The sequence below is a fragment of the Eulemur rufifrons genome, chromosome 19, assembly GCF_041146395.1.
Source record: "Eulemur rufifrons isolate Redbay chromosome 19, OSU_ERuf_1, whole genome shotgun sequence".
Classification (NCBI taxonomy): Eukaryota; Metazoa; Chordata; class Mammalia; order Primates; family Lemuridae; genus Eulemur; species Eulemur rufifrons.
In genome coordinates, this window is record NC_091001.1 from 8,218,558 (window position 1) to 8,244,973 (window position 26,416).

The 26,416-nt window shown below is 42.4% G+C and overlaps 2 protein-coding genes and 1 pseudogene across 2 annotated transcripts; all 3 read left to right on the plus strand.

The window, feature by feature from the left end:
- The first annotated feature begins 1,230 nt into the window (after positions 1 to 1,230).
- TLR6 (toll like receptor 6) lies at positions 1,231 to 4,126 on the plus strand. The gene has a single exon (XM_069494417.1). It carries the CDS (start codon positions 1,285 to 1,287, stop codon positions 3,673 to 3,675), a length of 2,391 nt encoding a protein of 796 aa, XP_069350518.1. The 5' UTR covers positions 1,231 to 1,284; the 3' UTR covers positions 3,676 to 4,126.
- Positions 4,127 to 14,744: 10,618 nt separating this feature from the next.
- TLR1 (toll like receptor 1) lies at positions 14,745 to 17,344 on the plus strand. The gene is given in 2 exon segments (XM_069494437.1): positions 14,745 to 15,881; positions 15,883 to 17,344. Coding segments are annotated over 2 exon segments (2,376 nt in total). The 3' UTR covers positions 17,122 to 17,344.
- A 539-nt stretch (positions 17,345 to 17,883) lies between these two features.
- Positions 17,884 to 26,211, plus strand: LOC138400083 (T-box transcription factor T-like; annotated as a pseudogene).
- Positions 26,212 to 26,416: the final 205 nt, after the last annotated feature.

Consider the following 26,416-nt stretch of genomic DNA (forward strand, 5'->3'; position numbering starts at 1 on the left):
ATCCTTTCTCCATTGAATTGCCTTTACTCCTTTGTCAAAGATCGGTTGACTATATTTGTGTGGATCTATTTTTGAGCTCTCTATTCTTGTCCATTGATTTGTTTGTTTATTCTTTTGCCAAAACCACATTGCCTTGATTACTGTAGTTTTAGAGTAAGTCTTGATGTTAGGTGGTGTCAGTTCTCTGACTTTGTTCTTTTAATTTCTTTTTTTCCCATATGAATGGGCAACACTTTCTTATTTATTTGCATAACTAATAGTTAATAGGTTTTTTTTAAAGCCAGACATTTTGAACACTATCACGAGATAACTCTAGAAACCAATTTCCTCTCCTTTTCCCAGGGTTTATTGTTGTTGCTTGTTGTGGCTTGTAGTTGTTTGTTTGTTTAGTGACTTTTCCAAACTATTTTTGTAAAGGCTATATTCTTTGTCATGTGTGGTCATTGAATCCTCTGTTCTCTTAGCTTAGTGGTCGGCTAGTGATTTGAGGTTTCCTTAAACACCTGGAGCAAAACCAAAAAACAAAACGAAACACCAAAAACAAAAACAGAAGCTCTCCTGATCTTTGTAGATTGGCTCTGTGTTGGAGCCTCAGTGCTTATCCAGGCTATTCACAACTCTGCCTTGGCCTTCACTTTCTACTTGCATGGAGCCTAAAGGCCAGCCAGAAGTGAAAGTTTGGGATTTTCTCATGTCTTCTCTGAGCGTGTGTCCAGCCCTGGCCATGTGTGTGGCCTTCTGGATTCCTTGGTAAACACCAAGCTTTCTAAAGCCTTTTTTCTCCCGTGGACCTCCTGTCCCAGCCCCTTCCTTCCCTTACTTTCTGGTGTGTCTGCTGTTTGCCCCATCTCTTGTCTCTTGCTTCAGAGGCTGCAGCTAGTATATTTGCCCTTAAATGTTTTTAACAAACTCTGCCCAGGAGGCTGCTTCAGCCCTGAGAAAGTTCTGAGGTGTATAAAACAAAAGCAAAGCCCTGAATGAAGCCCTCAGGCAGCCACCAAATGCGTCAAAACACACAACCACAATTTTTTGATAATAAGGTCTATATTGTCCTTCTGGTATGAGCAAACTGCCTGAGTGAGGGAAAAAATCACATTAAATTATAGAGACAGAAATGACTTTAATATTAAATGAAGAAATCATTTAGATTTTATGTTTAGAAAGTAGCGGTTTGAAAGAAATCAATCTTTACTTATCTTAATGTGTATTATATTTCTAGAATTTTGAACTTATATCAAGATTCTCTGAAGAACAACAACTCTTTGGGATAGCCACTGCAACATCATGGCCAAAAACAAACAACCTACTGTCAGAAGCTTCCATTTTGTTTGTGTTATGACCGTAATAGTTGGAACCATAATACAATTGTCTGATGAAAGTGAATTTGCAATAAATAGGTCAAAAATAGGCCTCACTCATGTTCCAAAAGACCTGCCACCAAAAACCAAAGTCTTAGATATATCTCAAAACAACATATCTGAGCTTCAGATCTCTGACATCAGCTTTCTGTCAAGGTTGAAAGTTTTGAGACTTTCCCATAATAGAATCCAGAGACTTGATTTTGGTATTTTCAAGTTCAACCAGGATTTGGAATATTTGGATTTATCTCATAATCAGTTGCGAAAGATATCCTGCTATCCTATTGTGAGTTTCAAGCATTTAGACCTCTCATTCAATGACTTTGATGCCCTGCCCATCTGTAAGGAGTTTGGCAACTTGACACAACTGAATTTCTTGGGATTAAGTGCTACGAAGTTACAACAATTAGATCTGCTGCCAATAGCTCACCTGCACCTAAGTTACATCCTTCTGGATTTAGGGAATTATTATGTAAAAGAAAATGAGGCAGAAAGTCTTCAAATTCTAAATACAAAAATACTTCACCTTGTTTTTCACCCAAATAATTTTTTCTCTGTCCAGGTGAACATATCAGTTAATAGTTTACGGTGCTTGCAACTGACTAATATTAAATTGAATGATGAGAACTGTGGAGTTTTAATTAAATTTTTATCAGAACTCACTACAGGTTCAACCTTACTGAATTTTACCCTCGACCACATAGAAACAACTTGGAAATGCTTAGTTAGAGTTCTTCAATTCCTTTGGCCCAAACCTGTGGAATATCTCAATATTTACAATTTAATAATAGTTGAAAGCATTAATAAAGAAGACTTTACATATTCTAAAACAGCATTGAAAGCTTTGAAAATAGAACACGTTACCAACCGAGTTCCTCTTTTTTCACAGACGGTATTATACAGAGTGTTTTCTGAGATGAACATTATGATGTTAACCATATCAGATTCACCTCTTATACACATGCTTTGTCCTAAGGCACCAAGCACATTTAAGTTTCTGAACTTTACCCAGAATGTTTTCACAGATAGTATTTTTCAAAATTGTTCCACGTTAGTTAGATTGGAGACACTTATCTTACAAAAGAATGGATTAAAAGACCTTTTCAGTGTAGGTCTCATGACTAAGGATATGCCATCTTTGGAAATGCTGGATGTGAGCTTCAATTCTTTGGGATTTGATAGATATAAGGAAAATTGCACTTGGGTTGAGAGTATAATTATCTTAAATTTGTCTTCAAATATACTTACCGACTCCGTTTTCAGATGTTTACCTCTCAGGATCAAGGTACTTGATCTTCACAGTAACAGAATAGAGAGCATCCCTAAAGATGTCACCTGTCTGGAAGCTTTGCAAGAACTCAATGTTGCTTTCAATTCTATAATCGACCTGCCCGGGTGTGGCACCTTTAGCAGCCTTTCTGTTCTGATCATTGACCATAATTCGGTTTCCCAGCCATCAGCTGATTTCTTCCAGAGCTGCCAGAAGATCAGGTCAATAAAAGCAGGGAACAATCCATTCCAATGTACCTGTGAGCTACGAGAATTTGTCAAAAATATAGGCCAAGTATCAAGTGAAGTGGTAGAGGGCTGGCCTGATTCTTATAAGTGTGACTACCCAGAAAGCTATAAGGGGACCCCTCTAAAAGACTTTCACATGTCTCCATTATCCTGCAACTTGGCTCTGCTGATGGTCACCATTGGGGCCATCACGCTGGTGTTGGCTGTTACCGTGACCTTCCTCTGCATCTACCTGGATCTGCCCTGGTATCTCAGGATGGTGTGCCAGTGGACCCAGACCCGGCACAGGGCTAGGAACATGCCCTTAGAGGAGCTCCAGAGAACTCTCCAGTTCCATGCTTTTATTTCTTACAGTGAACATGATTCTGCCTGGGTGAAGAATGAATTGGTACCTTGCCTAGAAAAAGAAGATATACGGATTTGCCTCCATGAGAGAAACTTTGTTCCTGGCAAGAGCATTGTGGAAAATATCATAAACTGCATTGAGAAGAGTTACAAGTCCATCTTTGTTTTGTCTCCCCACTTTGTCCAGAGTGAGTGGTGCCATTATGAACTCTACTTTGCCCACCACAATCTCTTCCACGAAGGATCTGATAACTTAATCCTGATCCTGCTGGAGCCCATTCCACAGAACATCATCCCCAGCAAGTATCACAAGCTGAAGGCTCTCATGACGCAACGGACTTATTTGGAATGGCCCAAAGAGAAAAGCAAACATGGACTTTTTTGGGCTAACATTAGAGCTGCTTTTAATATGAAATTAACACTAGTGACTGAAAATGATGATGTGAAAACTTAAAAAAATCAGAACATCTGACTGAAGCAACCATCATTAACTTGGATTCTGATGAAGACTATGGTTCTAAGTTACTGTTTGGGGGTACCTATATTATCCCCATGTCTTCAGGAAAGACTTAAGGAAAACTGTATTTCAACTGGGGAATTAGCTGGGGCAGGAGGTGGTGTTCAACTTGCCAGTTAGAGGCAGCTCAGTGTTTTCTGACTTAATCATTCTTTTTCAAATTGAAACAGTCTCTTTTGAGCAAATGCTCACTCTTTAAAGGGTTCCTCCCCCCTCTCCTTTCCCGAGTGGATTTTGTGTGAGCAGGAGTTTATGTGGCTTCATGGCAGCAAGAAAACCGTCAACCTTGGGATTGTATTCACGGGTCATCGGAGTGTCCTGTGGCTCCCCACTGGGCTCTGGATGAAACTCACTGTGTTCAACTTTGGGGCTTGGGAAAAAAAATAGCTATGGAATATAGAAAAGTATTTTGTTTTATATCTGTGTAAAAGTGTATTTAATTGTTTACCCTACTACACAAATACGTAATTAACCAGTGGGACTCATGGCATAATAATGTACATGTTAAAGAGAAACATGGACTTCATCATAGGCTGCTGAGGTGAAAGACATAGATTTACCCACTTGCCAAGGAAACTCAGAGCCAAATTTATTTGTAACTGGGTAATGATTGGGACTTTCCTGATTGTGTTAGAATTTTGGCTAAAACCTGAAAGCCGACAAAAGACAGTAAATGCTCCCACATTTTAAACAGATACTAGACACAGCCCGCTGAACTTACCCAGGAAAAGACCAATAACCATCAATCCATATTACCCATCTCCAGAAGACGAGATTCAAAATGGTGGTTAAAGAGTCATTAAGTGGAGGTTCTAGACCTGCGGTCCCCAACCCCCAGGCCATGGCCCAGTATCAGTCTGTGGCCTGTTGGAAAACAGATGCTGGGCATCACCGCCTGAGCTCCGCTCCCACCCCCTCCCTAGTCCCCCCACCATACGTGGAAAAAGTGTCTTCCATGACACTGGTCCCTGGTGCCGAAAAGGTTGGAGACTGCTGTTCCAGACCATGGGGAGATTGCTTTGCATTTCTTCCAAAGAGGGCTCCAAGCATAGTAGGAAAGTAGTCTGGCATCCCACTCTGAGACTGGAAGCTTGCAGAGCAACAGAAGTGCACAGCTTCAGTGTAGCAGAATGGGTGTGGGGTGAGAACTCTTGGAAGAGCTTGATGAGTGTTCACTGAAGTTTTGGGTGAGGATGGGCATAGAGAATGGTAATAGTGCTTGGCAAATATAGGTGCTTGATAAATATTTGTTGCATGCTTCCCAGCTGGAGAATTCAGAGGTGAGAGATTGGCTTGAGCAGCCCAAAATGGCGGGATGAGAGAAGGGAAGCAGTACCTGCAACCTGCTCTTCCATTGTTGGCATGGCAAAAGTACATGAATTTTTTTCACATGGCCTTGACCATGGAAAGGGTAGCTGGGCTTGAGTTGTCATGACGGGACCTCAGCAAACCAGGCAGCCTGTTGTACAAAGGGACTATAGCAGTAAGAGGCCATGGGGTTGGGCGGAAGAGGGTTATTGCAGGCGGTGGGGGAGGCAGATTGCTTCAAGAGGTCAGCCAGATAATGTGCCACTTGCACCAAGGAGCTGTGCAATGTGGGGTCCACTTAAGACCTTCCAATAACCCACAGACGCACCCCATGAAAGAGCCAACGTATGGACTCTGCCACAATAGGAGGCAGGGGCATGATGGCCTGCCTGCCTCATCCAATGTTAACTGCAAGGAGATCTGCTCCTTTGTGTCATTCCCTCTTCCCTTGCAGTGGCCTGGGGACATCCAGGATATAGAGAAGACGAAGGTGGAGGAAGAGTAAAGAAACTGACCACATTCCTTTCTCGCTTCACTGCAAGAAAGGCCTGAGCTAGGGCCAAGCAGAATTTTGAATGGGATGTGAGGTTGCTGTTAGATTGGATTGGGCTGCATATTTTAATGCCCGAAATAGAGGTGCAATTACTAAAATGAGACATGGCACTAAACTTTATGGTATCTGCCCAAGATTCAGGAGTGACGGAGGGAGATCCAACAGAACCTGGTTATCAGGCAGTGGTTAGAGAAAAATAAAGCCCTTTCTTTCTGGATTTAGCTCATTGAATAAATCAGTTTCATAATGAATAATTGTAAAGAAATAAGCCTTAATGACATTTTATTAGCGTCATCTGTCTGTGTTAGCCCTTCCTTGCCCTTCAGGAGAACACCTATTTTCCTTCCTAGGCCCTATCCTAGGTGGTAAATTCTGCCATAACCTCTGTCGAACAGATCTGTTGAACTGTTTCCTAAACTAAAAACAACAGCAACAACAAAAAACTATGTCCCAGATTCTAAATGACCAAATATTTTAAATGGCATCAATATAGTTCTCACAGAATATTGCTGACATTAAAAGTACAGAATTTTAACATTTAAAAGGAGAATGGAACAAAACCTACATTTTGGTCACATAGGAACATATGTGTATCTCAGACATACAGAAGTTCTATCATAAGAAATCCATCTCTTCTGTAGGTGAAAGGTTTCTATCTCCAGGAAACTCTGTTCCCTCTGTTGAATTCTTCTGATTGCAAGTAACAGATATCAGCTTGAGAAAAGGGGTGTTTATTTCAAGGATATAGAGGTGTCTCACAGAACCCAAAGGCAGGGACATAGCTGAGCTCCAAGAAAGTTTGAAAAAAGGAAAGATAAACTGCCCGGCCCAGACCCATTTGCTGTGATGGGGGGAGGCTGCAGGGAGAGGAGGGGGAAATGGGATTGCCTGCCCCGTGATCATTATTGAGAAGGAAGATGTATTGATCTGCTCGGGCTGCCATAACAGAATACCATAGACTGAGTGGCTTAAACAGCAGAAATGTATTTTCTCACAGTTCTGGAGGCTGGATGTCCAAGATCAAGGCGCCAACAGGCGTGGCCTCGCTTACGTCTGCCCCCTTGATTTGCATAAGGCGCCTTCTCACTGTGTCCTCACACCGCCCTTCCTCTGTGGAGGCTCTTCTTTGGTGTCTCCTCCTCCTCTTGGGAGAACAGCAGTCACGTGAGAGTAGGGCCCATCCTTATAACTGAATTTAGCCTTCATCACCCGCGTAAAGGCCCTATCTCCAAATACACTCACCTTTTGAGGTACTGGGGGTTAGGGCTTCAACAGATGAATTTTGGGTGTGAGGGAGACACAGTTCAGTCCAAAACAGGTGGCTATGCAGAAAAAATTGAAAAATATTGTGTCAGAGATGGTTAGTTGTCATCAATCTCCATTCTCCCCTTATGGAGTCCCAGAATGCTCGAGTTTTATCAGGCACCTGACAACTCATCTGGAGATTACATTTCCCACCCTGCAGCTTGATGTGGACATGTGACAAAATTCTTGGCAAGGGGATGGAACTGGAACCCATAGCCGCTCTGGGCTATGTATCTAAGAAAGGTGAGTGTGAATTCCTTTGCCCCTTGCACTTTTCCATTGGATGAGAGATAAGAATTGGAAGAACCATCTAGAACCTGGAGATGAAAGCCACACGTTGAGGACATGCTCCTCCTTCTACCATTTCATGCTGCCCATGCCAGTCTCTCAACGTGTCCTGGGCTGCTCACCTCTGTTGTGCGAGGGCATAGCCTTCTGCCTTGTGCAGCCCCTGTGCTTTGAGATCCCTTTGCTGCAGCGTGTTAGTCTGTACTCTCAAGACATCTACAACACCCAGTAGAGGTACGGACCTCGCATATTTCCTACCTATGTGCATCTGTGATGAGAGGACAGTGTGCGTGTTCCACTCTGTGACCTGGAGCAGAACGCCCGCCGTCCTGACTGAACCACCAGCACTTGTCCTGGTCTGTTACAGCTGCCTCCAGACTGGCCTCCTTGCTTTTACTCTTGCCTCACACATTCTCCAAACAGCAATTGGAATGATGGTTTTTAAAGTACAAATTAGCCAGTCGGGTCATGTGTACCTGTAATCCCAGCTACTCGAGGCCAAGGGAGGGGAGGATCACTTGAGACCAGGACTTTGAGTATAGCCTGGGCAACAAAGTGAGACACTGTCTCTGGGGGTAAAAAAAAAAAAAAAAAAAAAAAGTGAAATTCGGGTGTGGTGGCTCATGCTTGTAATCTCCTAGCACTTTGAGAGTCCAAGGCCAGGAGTTTGAGATCAGCTTGTGTCAAACTCCCAGCTACTCGGGAGGCTGAGCCGGGAGGATCTCTCAAGCCCAGGAATTTGAGGTTACAGTGAGTTATGATCGCACCACTGCTCTAGACTGGGTGACAGAGTGAGACCCTGTCTCAAAAAAAAAAAAAAAAAAGAAAAGAAAAGAAAGTGAAAAAGGCTACCCCCCCAATCTTTTGCAAATCATATATGCAATAAGGAATTCTTATCTAGAATATATATAGAACTCTTACAATCATTTTAATCAATCATTAAAAAGGCAAATTATCTAATTAAAGAATGGGCAAAACCTTTGAATAGACATTTCTCCAAAAAGATATACAAATGGTCAATACACACATGAAAAGATCTTCAACATCATTAATCATCAGGGAAATGCAAATCACAACCACAATGAGATACCACTTCATATCCAGTAAGACGGCTATAATAAAAGTCAGATGATAACAAATGTCAGGAAGGATGTGGAGAAATTAGAACCCTTGTATACTGCTGGTGGGAATGTAAAGTGTTGTAGCTGCTTTCAAGCAGTCTGGCAGTTCCTCCAAAAGCTAAACATAGAGTTACCACATTATGCAGCAATTCTACTCCTAGGTATATCCCCAAGAGAAAATATGTCTACACAAAAACTTGTACCTGAATGTTCATGTTAGCATTATTCATGAGAGCTATAAAGTCCACCAACTGGTGAATGGATAAATAAAATGTGGTATCTACATGCAACTGAGTATGATTTGGCAATAAAACTGAAATTCCGATTCTGGCTACAGCTGCATGAGCCCTGGAAGCATCGTGCTAAGTGAAAGAAGCCAGTCACAAAGGGCCACTTGCTGTATGATTCCATTTATGTAAACTATCCAGAATCAACAACTCTGCAGAGACTAGTATGATCTATAGAGTAGATTAGTGATTGCCTAAAGCTGGGACACATGGGGGAGTGGAGGCTGATGGCAAAGAGGTGTAATGTTTCTTTGTAGGGTAATGAAAATATTCTAAATTGATTTGGTGAAGGTTGCACAACTCTGTGAATATGCCTAAAGTCAATGAATTGTATGCTTGAAATGGGTGAAACTTTTTTATGGTATGTGAATTATGCCTCAATAAAGCTTTTGTTAAAGAAAACCCCAACTAACAACAGATCACATCTAATTGATAGCATATTTATACTGCCCTGGATCCAAAAAGAAATGCGTGGTTATGAGATAGGGGTGGGCAGAGAAACTGCTATGGAGAGAACTACAGGGTTGTCTAGAGTATAAGATATTGGAACCTTTGTTTTGAATTAGCTCTGTGGAATGCTGTTAACTGGACTTGGGCTTCTACTTCTTTGCATGGTTGCAATAATTCCATCTAGACCTGTGTTGTCCAATATGGTAGCCATGTGTGACCACTGAGCGCCTGAAATATGTGTAGGCCAACTGAGATGTTCTGTTAAGTGTAGAACACACGCTGAATTTTGGAGACTTAGAATACAATACAAAATATCTCATTAATAATGTTTTATATTGATTGCATGTGAAATAGTATTCTGGATATATTAGGTTAAATAAAATGTTAAATATTTTTTACAAAGAAGCCATGCTTTCTGAGAATTAAGGTTTTCTTTGGGAGGTGTGGCTGCATCGATGCGTGCGTGCACGTGGTTCCCAGTGTGTGTGTGCAGTGGTGGCCCACGGGACAACAGGGAGAGAAGCAGCAGGGGGCGTGCGGCTCAGAGGGTGGCGAAAGTTTGCAGGGAAACAGGGCGTTCTGGAGTGCCGAGGTGCTTCACTTACTGCCCTGCTGACTTCCCTCCCCGGGGCATTCCTCTCTACACCGAGAGTCACAAAGTCAGTGCCTGTGGGAGCCGAGAACTCATTTCTTAGCCAAAGACCACCCTCGAGTCCAGCTGTGCGTCTCGGGGAGGAAATGGTGGGCGGGCGGGTGGGGGTGTTTCATCCCTTCAGTTTCAGAAATGTGTTTATGGACAAACCTCAGAATTTTAAACAAATTCTGAGGAGGGGGAAACAGAGAGAGACAGTGGTAATACTCCAGGCCAAAAAGAATCCCGGGGTTTTAGTTTGGGGACGTGGCTGCTGTGTGGCGAGAGCCGATGGCGGGAGAGAAGCGCGGGGACAGCGAAGGGCGCGAGTCCTGCGGTCGCGCACCGGCGCGAGGCTGAGGACAGGCTCGGGGACACACCGCTGGCGGTCCTCGGCTCTGTTTGCCCATGTGTCGTTTCGCTGTTCTTGTCGTTGTTATCTTAAAAGACAAGGGTGCAGCCATCAGAATGGCTTCCTTGAACATGCTGACAACAACTCACCCGAAGGAAGCGTCTCGGACCTTATCTGAGAAAGGAGATTCTCAGCATGTTTTTCACACAGAGCTTTTAAAAGTCACGTTTTGAAGAAAGTTTGAAAATATCAGTGGGAAAACATTTCAACATCAAATTTTCTCTGAAAACCAATCTGTAATAAAAATAAAAAGTACACCCCCCCCCCCCCCCCGTGATTAGCATCCTTTCCGTAACTGGCGCATGAATTATCTTCCCTCTTTGTGAATGTGTTCAGCAAAACTTTAACTTTAACCTCTCCCTCTTTTCACTCTCAGGCACTTTCAATAGTGGCAAGATCTAAAGACAAGAGGAAAAGCAAAGCGGCCGAGACGCCCCCAGACCCACACGGCCTCTGCCCACCCAGCGCGGCGACAAGCACGCTGCATCCGGCCAGTCAGGATCTGTGGGTCACTGACACCCGCCTTCGCTTCCTCTGTGTAGACAAAGCCGAACTGACTGCAGTGAAATGCAGAACGCAGAGACACGATTCTGTTTTGTACAGGTCTGTCAGCTAACCCACAGACCCTCAGCTCTACACGAATGGGAGAAGACACGTTAATACTACGTCATGTAATGCCAGTGGCATTCAGCAGATGGCAGACAAGAGCTGTTTTGCTTTGTTTTCAACACTAGATGTGGTTCTAGCAATGAAATAAATGTTCAAGGAAGTGCTTGAATTCCCTACAGACTGCCAAACGGAACAGAGGAGCAGGTTGTGTTGGTAAGTAACATTTTATTTTGTAAAAGAAAATTAATTGTATAGCTAGTTATTGGGTACAGAAGTCTCAAAAGTCTCTATGACTAAGTCCTGGGTGCTTTTCTATGCGGATTATATTTCTGATAGATGCATAGCTACTGTGTGGTTTGAGCTGGCATTTGTTTATCAGCTCCTAGTCCTAAATCAGAGAAAGTTTTTTGTTTTTTCTTTTTTTTTCCTGGAATAACACCTCATGAATGATTTGCTTTCAAGAGATTTTTTTGAGTTCGGAGATGAATACCTGGGTCACAAACATCTTCTGGTTTTCTTCCAGAGCAGCTGCTAGTTGTTGCTTTCAGAGGGCATTTCTCTTCGCCCTGCACCTGCCATTCGCGCTCTCTTCGCAATGATAATGTTAAGGAAAATGAGATAAAGTCCGAGACTCCCAGAGGCAGTGTACAACTCCTGTGTTTTTATGGGCAGGTTTATTTTAGTTTTTTCTCTGGGCCATTCCCACTGTTCTTTTCTGTTTTCTCAGCCCACTGAAAATGTTCTGGGAGCTAGAAGTCAGGTGGCATGGAAATGTTTCCCAGGCTACACCCAATTTGGTCAAAAGACTTGAAAGTGAATGCGTCTCTATAACACACAAAAAGCAAAAGTTCACAAAACCACATAGGAAAAAAAGCAGAAAAGCTCTTGAACTACTTCCAATCCTTTCAACTTGTGGTTAATAGCTAGTTGGTCTGGTACAGAGAAGACTCTTAATAAATATTTGCAGGACTGAACTTAAATGGGCCAGATTGATTGTATGGGCATTATCCATTAAGACCAGTCAAAGCCCTGATGTGATGCTCCCAAACAAAGGCAATTCACATGCTTTCAATCAGTGCTCTGGGACAGGCAGTTTTATAAGTTTAAATCCTTTGTGGTGGTTGTGGTTGTTAAGGGAACAAGGACAACTTTCATTCTGCTCGTGGTGGGCTCTCTGTGAGCTAAGCACTCACGTCCATGCACAAGGTCCTGTCTGCCCCTTGTCTCTCTGGTCACTCGCTGCATGCCACACCTGGCAATGCTGATCACTGCTTCCTTGCATGTGAGCTGGCCAGCAGGTGGAAGAGGGCCTTTAATTTGAATCCAGGCATAGGAATCAGTAGGGAACCCCATTTGGGCCTTAAGCCCTAAACCGTTTTCCTTTGACCCAGCTTATAACAGATAGTCCTGTTTTGAGATATTAGGCACTGGCCCAGGGAGTATTGGGTATTATTTTTATTCCCATTGTCTTTGTCAGTTTGGGTTGCTGTAATGACGTACTATAGACTGGGTGGCTTATAAACAACAGACATTTATTTCTCACAGTTCTGGAGGCTAAAGTCCAAGTTCAGATGCCAGTCTGGTTGGGTTCTGGTGAGGGCCCTCTCCCGGACTGCAGATTACTGCCTTCTTCTTGTATTTTCACATGGGGGAAAGAGAGCCAGAGAGTTCTCTGGGGTCCCATTTTTAAGGGCATGAACTCCACTGATGAGGGCTCCACCTTCATGTTCTAATCATCCCCCCCAAAGACCACATCTCCTAATACCATCACATTGGGGGTTAGGATTTTAACATATTTGTTAAAATATGGCGGGGGGCACAAGCATTCAAGTTATAACATCCATTTAAGTATTGCTCCTGGTGTGAATAGCTCTTTTAGGAAGCTGAAGAGGAAGAATTGGGAAATTTCTGGGTCTTTCAGCCAAATACAATCAATGCCATAAAAAGACCACCTTGACTTTTAACATGAACTTTAACTTCAGTGTAATCTTCCTTGCTTCGGGTCTTCATGAATGCTGATGGGGCTCCCTGGCCCTCTTCCATATTAGAAGAAATCAGGATGACCAGAGCATCATTGGGCACCTCTACAAAAGGGTAAGTCCAAGAAAAGCTCTGAAAACCAAATAAGTTTGCATGTTTAATTTGGGGAACTTTTGCAACCCAGGGTTGTTTCTGGGAGATGAATTATTTATGCCCTTCTGTGTCTGTTGAGATACGGGAGGGGACATGTGAAGAGGAATTCAGCGCTTTGCTGATACTGATGGCGTACTTGCCTGACAGTTCTGGGGAATAAGTTCCTTGAGAGAGCTGTGCAGTCCCAGATGAAGGGTCTCTGGGGCATGGGGTATACACTCTCTAGGGTTCATCCCAACACGACTCCCTCTGGTCTCATGCGCCACTGGAATGCTGACCACAGAATGGTGTCTGAGCTAGAGTGGTTTGACCGCTGGTGCAGTAGGCGTCACCTAGAGCAATGCCTAGCACTGCATAGGGAATAAATACATATTGGATGAATGAATGACAAAAAGTTTTCCGAATAACAGAGAGGAGGAAACAACTCCCATCCTGAGAACCTTCCAGTCTCCTCACCCGCTCAGCACTCTTGGAATAGAATCTCAACTCCTCGCAAGGCCCTGTATGATCTTGGTCCTAACCGCTCCCCCTCGCTCACTCCGTGCTAACACTGACTGACCTCTTCTCTCCTCCTCAGACAAGCCAACCTCAAGTCCATCTCAGGACCTTTGTACTCGCCTTTTCCTTTCCCGGAAATTCTCTCCCTCCAGGTCTTCCCATAGGTTACTCATCCACTTCATTGTGATTTCCACCCCAGTATCATCTTCTCAAAAAGGCCTTCTCTAACTAAACCCTCAATAGCCGCCACCAAGCACCATCCCATGCCCACGATTTACTCTGTTTTATTTTTCTACATAGTATTTATCACTCCATCAAATTAAGTTTGGTCATTTACGTATTTTCTATCTCCCCACTAGATAATAAGCTCCTTGACAATTAGGACTTTATCTTTTCATTGCTTTATGTCCAGTTCCTAAAACATGGCCAGTAGGTGATCAATAAATATTAGTTGAATAAATAAATGAATGAGTGAATGGATCTTCTGAGAGACCTTTTATCACGATCCAATTACTTCTTACCAAGTCAGGTCCACACCATAAGCAGGTAATAAAAGGCAATGCAGGAACAGTCCCAATTCCACCACCTGGGAGGACTCTGAAGAAATGTCACGGGGAGACACAGTCAAAGCGTGCAAGCACACCTAAACAGAGCTCTAAATGGTCTTGGGAGGGGTGGGGCCAGAGGATTTTCCATGAACCATCTATATTGTTCTCTTATGGCTGCTGTAACTAACTGGTGGCTTAAAACAACAGAAATTTATTCTCTCATGGTTCGAGACCAGAAGTACAAACTCAAGGTGTCGACAGGGCTGCAGTCTCTCCAGAGCCTCCTCTCACCTCTGGTGGCTGCCAGCATGCCTTGCCTGGTGGCTGTGTCACTCCAGTCTCTGCCTCCGTCTCCACATGGCCTTCTGCTGTGCCTCTGTTGTCTCTTATTTTGTCTCTGTCAGATATCCCTCTGCCTTTCTCTTATAAGGGAACTTGTCACAGGATTTAGGGACCACCTGGATAATTCAGGATGATCTCCAGACCCTTAACTTTATTATCTCTGTAAAGACCCCTTTTCCAAATAAGGTCACATTCATTTTCTGGGATTTAGGACATGGTGAAGATGTAGACATCTTTTGGGGAGTCACCCTTCAACCTACTGCACCAGCCACATTGAAACTCAATTGATTAGAGCTAGCGTAATCATTTGTCTATATGTACATTCCCCTGGCTTCAGGCTGTGTAACCTAAAAGAATGTAGCCTTCATTTCGTGTGTCTCTAATAAAAAATGTTTAATATCAGCCATGCCTAATTTAACATAATCATTTAATTTTTTTTTTTTTTTTTTTTTAGAATATGAATCCGTATCAAGATGCTCTGAAGAATAGCTTTTACTTTTAGGAATGTCTAGTGTTACAATATGACAAGCATCTTCCATTTTGTCATTATCTTCATGTTAATACTTGAGATTAGAATCCAATTATCTGATGAAAGTGAATTTTTAGTTGACAGGTCAAAAAAAGGTCTCATCCGTGTTCCCAAAGATCTATCCCTGAAAACAACAATCTTAAATATATCGCACAATTACATATCTGAGATTCAGACTTCTGACATCTTATCACTGTCAAAGCTGAGGATTTTGATAATTTCTAATAATAGAATCCAGCATCTTGATATCAGTGTTTTCAAATTCAACCAGGAATTAGAGTACTTGGATTTGTCCCACAACAAGTTGGGAAAGATTTCTTGTCATCCTGTCAACCTCAAGCACTTAGACTTGTCATTTAATGCATTTGATGCCCTGCCCATATGCAAAGAGTTTGGCAACATGTCTCAACTAAAATTTCTGGGGTTGAGTGCTACACAGTTAGAGAAATCTAGAGTGCTGCCAATTGCTCACTTGAATATCAGTAAGATTTTGCTGGTGTTAGGAGAGCCTTTTGGGGAAAAAGAAGACGCTGAGAGCGTTCAAGACTTCAACACAGAAAGTCTGCACATTGTTTTCCCCATGAAAAAGGAATTCCATTTTATTTTGAATGGGTCATTCAGTACTGTAGTAAATCTGGAACTATCTAATATCAAATGTGTGCTAGATGATAATGCATGTTCTTATTTCCTAAATATTCTGGCAAAACTTCAAACAAATCCAAGGTTATCAAATCTTACTTTAAACAACATCGAAACAACTTGGAATTCTTTCATGAGAATTCTCCAGTTGGTTTGGCATACAACCATAGAGTATTTCTTAATTTCAAATGTGAAACTAGAGGGTCAATTAGACTTCAGAGATTTTAATTATTCTGGCACTTCCCTGAAGGTCTTATCTGTACACCAAGTTGTCACTCAGGTGGTCAATTTTCCACAAAGTACTATCTACAAAATCTTTTCAAATATGAACATCCAAAATTTCACAGTGTCTGGTACACCCATGATGCATATGCTTTGCCCATCCCAAATTAGCCCATTCCTATATTTGGATTTTTCCAATAATCTCTTAACAGACACAGTTTTTGAAAATTGTGGAAGCTTGACTGAGCTGGAGACACTTATCTTACAAAAGGAATCAATTAAAAGAACTTGCAAAAATAGTTCATATGATCAAAGAGATGAAGTCTCTACAACAATTGGATATTAGCCAGAATTCTCTAAGATATGATGAAAATGAAGGAAATTGCTCTTGGACTAAAAGTTTATTAAGCTTAAATATGTCTTCAAATATACTTACTGACTCCGTTTTCAGATGTTTACCTCTCAGGATCAAGGTACTTGATCTTCACAGTAACAGAATAGAGAGCATCCCTAAAGATGTCACCTGTCTGGAAGCTTTGCAAGAACTCAATGTTGCTTTCAATTCTATAATCGACCTGCCCGGGTGTGGCACCTTTAGCAGCCTTTCTGTACTGATCATTGACCATAACTCGGTTTCCCAGCCATCAGCTGATTTCTTCCAGAGCTGCCAGAAGATCAGGTCAATAAAAGCAGGGAACAATCCATTCCAATGTACCTGTGAGCTACGAGAATTTGTCAAAAATATAGGCCAAGTATCAAGTGAAGTGGTAGAGGGCTGGCCTGATTCTTATAAGTGTGACTACCCAGAAAACTATAAGGGGACCCTTCTAAAAGACTTTCACATGTCTCCATTATCCTGCAACACGGCTCTGCTGATGGTCACCATTGGGGCCATCACACTGGTGTTGGCTGTTACCGTGACCTTCCTCTGCATCTACCTGGATCTGCCCTGGTATCTCAGGATGGTGTGCCAGTGGACCCAGACCCGGCACAGGGCTAGGAACATGCCCTTAGAGGAACTCCAAAGAACTCTCCAGTTCCATGCTTTTATTTCTTATAGTGAACATGATTCTTCCTGGGTGAAGAATGAATTGGTACCTTGCCTAGAAAAAGAAGATATACGGATTTGCCTCCATGAGAGAAACTTTGTTCCTGGCAAGAGCATTGTGGAAAATATCATAAACTGCATTGAGAAGAGTTACAAGTCCATCTTTGTTTTGTCTCCCCACTTTGTCCAGAGTGAGTGGTGCCATTATGAACTCTACTTTGCCCACCACAATCTCTTCCACAAAGGATCTGATAACTTAATCCTGATCCTACTGGAGCCAATTCCACAATACTCCATTCCTAGCAGCTATCACAAGCTCAAAGCTCTCATGGCACGGAGGACTTATTTGGAATGGCCCAAGGAGAAGAGCAAACATAGACTTTTCTGGGCTAACCTAAGAGCAGCCATTAATATTAAGTTGATGGAGCAACCAAAAGAAATAAGTCAGATGCAGAGCTAAAAATATTTCTCTTTCCCACTCCAAAATATGCCAAAATAAAACAAAATTTCCTGTTGTCAATGTTGCTGCTTTTGGAAGTTCCAACAATGACTTTATTTTGCATCAACACAAATCTAAACACAATTTTGAGTTTATGATGTAGATAAAAATATGTGCCTTCTTTCAGGTTCCAGTTCACCATTTATATATGGTGATAAAACTTAATGAAATGATGTAATTTTGATTTAAACAGTTAATTTCGAAGGATTCACCTGTTTCTTTGCTGTAACTGAATTCATTGAATTTGTCATGAAGTCGCGAGAAGCACTTGTTTCTCTTCAGTGATGTATGTTCGTGGGTTCCAGGGTCAATATTAGAAAACTTCATGACTTTCACTCCTATAGCTGGGCTTCTACAGGAGATTTATGTAGCTCTTGGTGTGTTGAGCCTAAGAATACTGATTTATAGAAATGCCCCCTGTATTTTTAGAGACAGTGATGATTTCAGAAGTCAAATAAGGCTTTGCCTTAAAGGAAAATATAGACATGTTAATTCGCATATCAAAAGCTGCCTCGCCTCAGGAGGGCATCTCATTGGTCAGTAACAGCTGCATTTCAAAGGACAGTTGTAAGCTGGGCCTTATGGTTCTCACCTGTTTTGAAAGACAAAGCAGGTCTTGCCTAGAGCCATCGGTTGCCAGAGCTGATCAACAAAGACAGGCCACCTGAGATGAGAGCTGATCAAATAGATATGCTAATGTTCAAGCCGGGCCCAGACGGAACCATGCGGTAAAAGTAATTAGCACAAGGCACAGCTCCTGTTGACTTCTGAAATCTCTGTTCTAAAACACAATGACCAGAGCCAAGATGTCTCTGTTTTTGCTAAAGTAATAGCCTTATCATAAAACTTAGAAGTTTGCCCTAAGAAGATTTTGTAACTCATTGTTCACCTAGATGGAGTTAGTTAAAGGATCTGTAGTAGCCTTTTAGAAGACTTTGACCAAACTACCTATTATTATGTAAACCAAAATACCTATTATTATTGGCAACGGGAGCCTGTATCTGCCCTATAAGTACCTGTGTAAAAGTTCAGTCTTTGTTGCATCTCTGCAAGAAGGGATGGAAACCTTCTGGATACCCTCCGTTTGTCTATCTTCATAAATCTTTACTTTATAAACTATATCTTTGGCGCTGCGTATTATTTTCTATTTGTTTCCTACTATTTTGTCATCCTTTGTGATGACCCCTACCTGAGAGACCCGAGGCAAACCCCTTTGTGGGGAGCGTAGCTAATTCCCCGCATCGGTGCCATCCCCATTTCCACTCAGCATTCACCTCCACATGCTGAAGGCTGCTCATTGCTAGTGCTGGAGACTATGTCTGAAGGGGCTGTTTCCTGGCTATGAAGCTCATACAAAGGGCAATTCAGGAGTTATGGGAGAGCTATGCTTGGAAGCAGCCCTCAACCAATGTCAGAAAGGCAACTGGTGGATAAACAGGTGAACTTTCTCACCCAGTTTTTGAGATAAACCTGGGGTGTACTTTACACTTTCCCTGACTTTCTCCGTAGGATAAGATTCTGCTTGTCCACCACAGAAATGGCTTCATAAATACAGTATTCTCTATTGGGTTCCTTCCTATTTTTTTCTCATTTATTCATTCCTCTATGAGTGTTTTCTGGGATCACTTCTGAAATAAACTACTTGCAGTTGAATACTTGTCTCAGAGTCTGCTTCCAGGGAACCCAAACCAAGAGTGTTTTCTACCTCAATCGAAATGTAAATTTGGAGTCTAGTTTTCTGTGGCTGGAGGTCTTGCTGAGATTCTAGTTGTCTGAACTAACACACACAAGAAACTTTGCTCTTTGGATCAGAAGAAAGAATATAGTTGATATGTAGTACTTCTACACATAGCATCCCTCTCTTTGGGGAACTATTAAAATAGAGGATGAGTGGATTGGGGCAGTGCAAGGAGTGGACTATATCAGGTGTTTTTTACACCCATCAAACACCTTCTCAGTCTACCTTTCTACTCTGGTAGCCAGCTCTGGAAAGGTGTGACCTGACAAGCCCTTGTCATAATTGCACCATTTAACTTTCACTTTATTCCCCATGACTTCACGAATAGCACTGCATGGGATGCTTACGGAAGCCTGTCCAACCATTCTGATACATGCACAAACCTGGAAGTGCCAAGGATATCCTGTGAGGTGATCCTTGACAAATTTGTGATGGGAGCCATTAGATAAATATTCTTCTCTTCTCTTCTTGGGTAAAAGCAACAACAGCAACAAAATGAGGCATAGCCTACACCATTTCTCAAGCAGTCCCCAGTGGCCCTGAGCTTTACTTACTCACAGAGTAACCAGCTCAATAACTCACTCTTGGATTGGCTTTCCATTCTTCCTTCTTTTACTCTTCTTGTTCTCCTCACTCTTGAGCCCTGAGATTACTTCTCTAAACAAATGACCTGCACACACCTGTCTCATTTTCCACATTTTTGGGGGGAGGGGACCCAAATAACACATATGTATACTATTAGCTTCTTGCCTTAAGGAACTTACAGACAATCAGAGGATGTTACATGTATCCAAATAACTAAAATAAAAATCAATGAAACAAAAATATACAATGGAAGTTCAGAGTGGGAAAAAAAGTATTCTTAGAAATGATGGTTTTTCCACTAGTTCCTGAAGGAAGATTTTAACATTGGATTTTTCAACATGTAATGATGAAGAATGGGAAGGCCATTCTAAACAGAGAAAAGACGAGAGCAGAGGCAGGAATACCCACGCCTATTCTGAAACTGGTGTCCCACTTTGTACCACGAGGTTTATGAAAAAGGACAGTAGGATATGAATATGGTAAGTGATATTAAGAATATATTGTTAAGGATCTTGAAAGTCAAACTATGGAGTTAGAGCTTGGGGATATAGGAAAGTCATCATTAAAACTTCTACGAAGCATGATAGTGGAAAGTGAATTCAAACCATGAAATATATGCTAAAAAAATATGAAAAATCTTGTTCTATAATGGAGTTACAGCAGCTGTTAGAACTGGATTTTCCCATTTTTTCCTAGGGTGATTGCACTTCCTATATTGAACTTCATGATTTCACAACCAAGTTTCAACTGCTCGTGAAGCAGTTGTATATTAGTTTTCAAGGACGACTGTAACAAAGTACCACAAACTGGGTGATCAGAACAACTGAAATTTATTTTCTCATAGTTCTGGAGCTAGAAGTCCAAAATACAGGTGTTGGCAGGGTTGGCTTCTTTTGAGAAGAGAGAGGGAAGGATCTGTTCCCTCTTGACTTGCAGATGCTGTCTTCGCTCTGTGTCTTCCCTCTGTGCCTGTCTGTCTCTGTGTCCAAATTCCCCTTTTATATAATGACACTGATCATATTGGATTAGGGGACACTCTGATGACCTCATCTTAACTAATTACACCTACAGCAAACTTATTTCCAAAGAAGGTCACATTCTGAAATACTGGGATTCTGTATTTCAACATATGAACTTTGGGGGACACAATTTAACTCATAAAACCTTATAAGTAAAAAAAAAAATCCCTGAAGGGAATAATGTCACTTAGAGTTATCTAACAAACTCAAGATTTTGAGTAGGGAAGTTAGATCAATCTTACATATAAGTAGCTGATCTCATAATTGGTTTTAAGGAAGCTGGTAGGAGGATGACACTGTATTGGTGGAATCTCCTGCCAAACAATTCCAAGTTGGGAGATGAAGAATTCAGGCAAAAGTATGGCTAAATATATAGTAATGAAAATAAAACCAATTTACTTCATGGATAAATGAGAGGAAGTATTACAGAATGGGGGACCAATGCAACCTTTGAATCAGAAGATCTGGGTTTCAATTCTAGTTCTTACACTTATTTGTGGATGACCTTGGACAAGTCACTTAAACTCCCTAAGCCTAGATTCCATTATTTGTCAAATGTACCTTAGGGTAGCTAGCCAAGACCTTTAGAGTTCCAGGTGTGAATTAAAGATTGGACCAACATGTGGTCCAAACTACAGAGTTCACATAGCAACTTTCCAAGCGGTTCTCTCGAAGCCCTTTTGCCTATAACTGAGGTCAGAGGGAGCACACCCTCCCTACCCCGCTCCCGTCCTTCTTGAGAGGAGATAGAACCCATAATACACAAAAACTCCTCTCTGAAATCCTCTTCTCATTTTTAACTCCTCTCAGCCTCTTAGCGCCTTTTATTGGCTAGAGGTAGGTGGTCAGCAAAGGTCGCAAAACCAGTTATATAGTCTCACACCTCACTCACGCACCTCCACCAAAATTTAGACTAACATAATTCCATTTTATCAGCTTTCTATGCCTGTGAGACTGCAATGGAATGAGCATTTTATATGGTGATAATAAGGGCAAAGTAATACGGCAGTATATGTTGGGAGCTTCAAAGTATTCATGCTCTTTTACCTGGTAATTCCACTTTTAGAAACCTATCCCAAGGAAATAAGTTGAAATGTGGACAAATATTTATTTACAAGTATGTTAATTGCAGGGTCACTTGTAATAGTGAAAAATTGGAAACACTCCAAATTTCCAACAATGGAGAAATGTGTTGTGCTCGTTTAATGATACATTTTACAACCTAAAATAACGTGTAGGGTTAAGATGGTAAGTTTTATGTTATGCATTTTTTTTTGTTTGTTTGTTTTTGGAGACAGAGTCTTGCTCTGTTGCCTGGGCTGAAGTACAGTGATGTCATCATAGCTCACTGCAACCTCACACTCCAGGGCTCAAGCGATTCTCCTGCCTCAGCCTCCCTAGTGACTGGGACTACAGGCTTGTGCCACTGCTCCCAGCTAATTTTTTCTATTTTTTGTAGAGATGGGGTCTAGGTCTTGCTCAGGGTGGTCTCGAACTCATGATCTCAAGCATTCTGTTATGTGTTTTTTACCACAATTACAAAATGTATAGGAAATCTTTTATTAACATAGAAGAATGCTTATATTGTTCTATGCGAAATAAAAAGCATAGGATACAAAATTATATGTACAATATGATTTCATAAAGATATGTGTAGGAAAAAAATCTAGATAAAATATATAAAAACATTATCATTGTTTGCCTGTAGTTGGTGTTGGTTTTTGTTTTTATACTTTACTTAAAAAATTTACAACCAACAAATAAGGAAACGGGGCTTAGGAGATGAAAACTAGGTCTTCCTCAGTGGACCAGCTGAGAATAAAGGTTATGAAGCTGGGCTCTGTACCAGGCACTCTGGGGTTAACTCCTGGCTCAAGTTCTCTGTAGCTCCATGCCCTCTCCCAGCCTCCTTCCTCATCTGTGCAATGTAATGGCACCTCTGTCTTAAGGTGGTTGTACGAAATCAGTGGTGCAATGTGTGTAATGGACTTAGCTCAGGTTCTGGGTACTCACTTCAGACACAGTGGGGAGGAGAAGCATCCCAGAGACAGATCTCCTCAGCCTGAATTATGCCTCTTCCACCTCCTTCTAGTGACCTTGGGTGGTTATGTCTCTGCTTTACCACCAAGATATAAAATGAGAAGAATAACACCTGTCTTGTATATTGTTAGGAGGATTCAATGAGTTAATGCATGTAATGTCCATAGAACAGTGCCTGGCATGAAGCAAAAGCTCAATAAATGTTGATCATTATTATATCATCATCATCATCATCATCATCCTCATTATCTTATACCATCAAATGTGGAACTGGAGCCGAGTTGCTAGTCATGTTCAATCTAGATTATCCTGGGCTTTCTAAGATTTAATAAAATAAGCTAAGAGACAAAATTTAACTACACTAAAAACTGGAAATGGCCCAACGTTAAAACAAACAAGTGAATGAACAAACGGACTAATAAACCAACTAAAAATAGCAAACGGGGAAATGAGAAATCAGAAAGTAAACTGGTAGCAAATATCACATATAAAATTCATATATATATATCAAGAACTAATAGAATAAAACAGAAAAGCACTAAGATCTCAATCTATGTATTGGCAATGAGCATGGACAGCTCCAAATAGGATCTAGTTAGGAAACAAACATGAAAAATTCCACCCTCACTAATGCAGCTGAGTGTCCCCAAGGTTTCTAGTTTTGGGATCACCACTTTTTTTTCATTCTAAGTAAAATCACTCAAGTCCCCAACCTATGTGGTTACAGGAAAGTGGTTCGTCCTGAGGATTTGAAAGGAAGCTAAGTTTTCTGGCTGCCTCTCACATTCTCTCTTCTAGACTACTTCTTCTGGCACTCCCCGTCACTCCGGACCCCCTCATGTTCCAGAGCTGTGTGGTGGACTTCATCCTACCAGGACACGGGAACTCTTTGAATCCCCCAAGTAAACATGTTTCCAAGTGGATGACAAGCCTTAATAAAAATCTATCATTAAAGTTAATCAATAAGGTCCCAATAAAGATGCTTTTGAGAGTCAGGAGTGCTACGTGTTATGATGTAGTCACAGGCAAACCTACGAGGATGTTTACTTTTCTTTCAAGATAACTTGAAGTTCCAGGTACTTATTGGAACTTAATTTGATAAGAATTAGTTCTAGATTTCTAGATTGGAAATAGCAAGGTGGGAAAATATGCTAAGGGAATTTTTAAGAAATGAGAACAAAATGACTAACTACCAATGCAGGAGAAAAAAATAAAAACTAAGAGCCTAAGTCTGGGAGGTCCACATCCATCTAACAGGTGTTCCAGAAAATAGAGAAAATAAAGGGACAGACATTACCAATAAAACAAGACAGAGAAATCCCACTGAAGGACATGAATCTCCTAACAGTGCCCAGCAAAATGAATGGTAAAAAGAGCCAAACCAAGGCACTTTCTCTTGAAATTTTAGAACACCACGGACAACAATCCTAACATCTTCCATTGTCACATACAAAGAATCAGAAATCAAAATGGCATTGCATGTCTCAATACAACACTAGAAGCTAGTATGGGAAAATTACTTGCAACTTAGAACTTTAAATTCAGCCAAACAGTCAAATATGAGGCATGGCATTTAAGTTCCCCTCCAAATTAACCACCAATGCATTCTTTCTCAGAAAACTACTGGAGGATGTGTTCCATTATGACGGATAAAAATCAAGAAAGAATATGCTATGCATTCCAGGAAACAAGAGATCTAGTACAGGAGAGAGGAGCAAGGACTTTCTGCGATGGGAGCAGCTAAATGTCAGAGGACATCAGCTCTGCAGGAGTCCGAGAGAGCAGTCAATCCACACTGGGGCAAAGGACAAAAGGTCGTTTGAGAGAGGCGATAGTTCATTTGATAGATTTAACTGTTAAAAAATTTGACTTGAGAGCTATTTGAGAATGTGGTGGAAATTATCACAGATACATAGAAAACTAACAAAATAAAATACAAGGCTATTACTAACTAAAAGAAAACCAAAATGTCTAATCCTGGATTGTAATCATAGTGTATAATGTACTTTTTAGCTATAGCCCAATATTACATAGATCATAATAATGTAAACAGTTGAACAAAAATTTAACCAAAAGTAAGAGATTATTCATATGTAAATCCCTGCTAAAATAGTGTTCTTTTAAAAAATGACCATTGAGCCCGAGGGAGACCTACTCAATGCGTGCCTTGCAGGTCAAGTGGAATCACCTCCCGCCACTGCCCCCCTCCCCCTCTCCCTCTCCCTCAGATCTAGGTCGTCGCTCTCCTGCCTTCCTTCCAGGTCTGTTCTGTGACCTTGGCATAGTCGCGAGTCTTCGCCCAAGCGGCCCCTTTTCTTGGAAGAGCTCCGGGCCCAGAGGGGTTAAGGTAGCTCTTCTCTGAAGGGGGCTCTTGAGGGAAGTAGCGAGTCAGGGCTTCGGGGGTGGTGGGAATCAGGCAAGAGGATGAGCTCCCACAGTACTGACAGGGAAGAAGAGCCTGCAGTACCAAGTGGACCACTGCTGAGCGCCATGGAGAGTGAGCTACAGGTGGCAGCGAGAAGCGGGACCCCACAGAGTGCCACCTGTGCTTGGGCCAGCAGAAAAGCAAGCTGTGGCTGTGCTTCAAGGAGCTCCCCAAGGAAATGATCATGACAGGGACGCAGGAGGATGTTCCTGGTGTTGAAGGTGAATGTGTCTGGCCAGGACTCCAACACTAGGTACTCCTTCCTGCTGGACTCGTGGCAGCCGACAACCATCTGTAGGTGAACTGGGAGTGGCAGTGGGCGCAAGCCCTAGGCACGGGGGCCCAGATGGTCTGTCCACCCTGACTCTCCCAACTCCGGGGCCACTGGATGAAGGCGCTTGTCTCCTTCAGCAAAGTCAAGCTCACCAACAAGTGCGACGGAGGCCAGATCATGCAGAACTCACACGGTGAGAGCCGGGGGTCCTCAGCGCAGGGTCACCAGCCATTGCTTTCCTGACACCCAGTTCACAGCTGTGATAGCTTATCAGAACGAGGAGATCACAGCCCTTAAAATTAAATACAATCCATTAGCAAAAGCTTTCCTTGATGTAAAGGAAAGAAGTGATCACAAAGACATGATGGAAGAAAGTGGAGACAGCGAGCAACCTGGGTACTCCCAGTGGAGGGGTTTATTCCCAGAACCAGCACCCTGTGTCTGCCTGCCATCCCCACCCGCAGGCCCCCTCTCGTTCCCCTCCATGCATGGCGGGAAAGGGAACCCGCCCTGAGGAGCCACCCGTCCTCACCCTACCCCAGCCCTTAAGCTCATGGGAACAATTCTCCAACCTATTCTGACAATTTGCATGTTTATACTATACACGCTGCAATCCCGTGAGAATTGGTCCAGCCTGGGAACGCCTGCGCATACCAGCATGCTCCCCATGAATCACAACGCCACCCCTCCGCTCCTCTAGTGAGCACCCCAGCCTGTGGTCTGTGAGCAGCGAGGCCATCACTGCAGGCTCTCAGACAGCAGGGGTGTCCAACCTGCCGGGAGCCCAGTTCTTCCCGGCTCCCAGCGCACTCTGCACCCCTCGCCCCTCTGTGTGAGCGTCCTCCTCCTCAGGATGCCCATTGTATGAAGGGGCTGCTGCGGCCACAGACATTCCTGACAGCCAGTTCCACGGTTGGCCCAAGGAGGCCTCACAGCTTCACCGACACCTGTGTCATCACATTTCATGTGAATCAAGGCCCTTGTCTTAAAGCATGCAGTAACTTTTTGTTGTAGCAACCAGTGTGGGTTGCATTGATCTGCTAGGCACAAAATGGCAGTCTCACGGGTCAAAGGAAGGAAAGCAAGCCTCATTAACATCACTGTAAAATAAGAATACATGCTCTGCTACTTATCAAGAGTCCCACCACCCCTTGCTCACATCTGCAGTGTTGTCC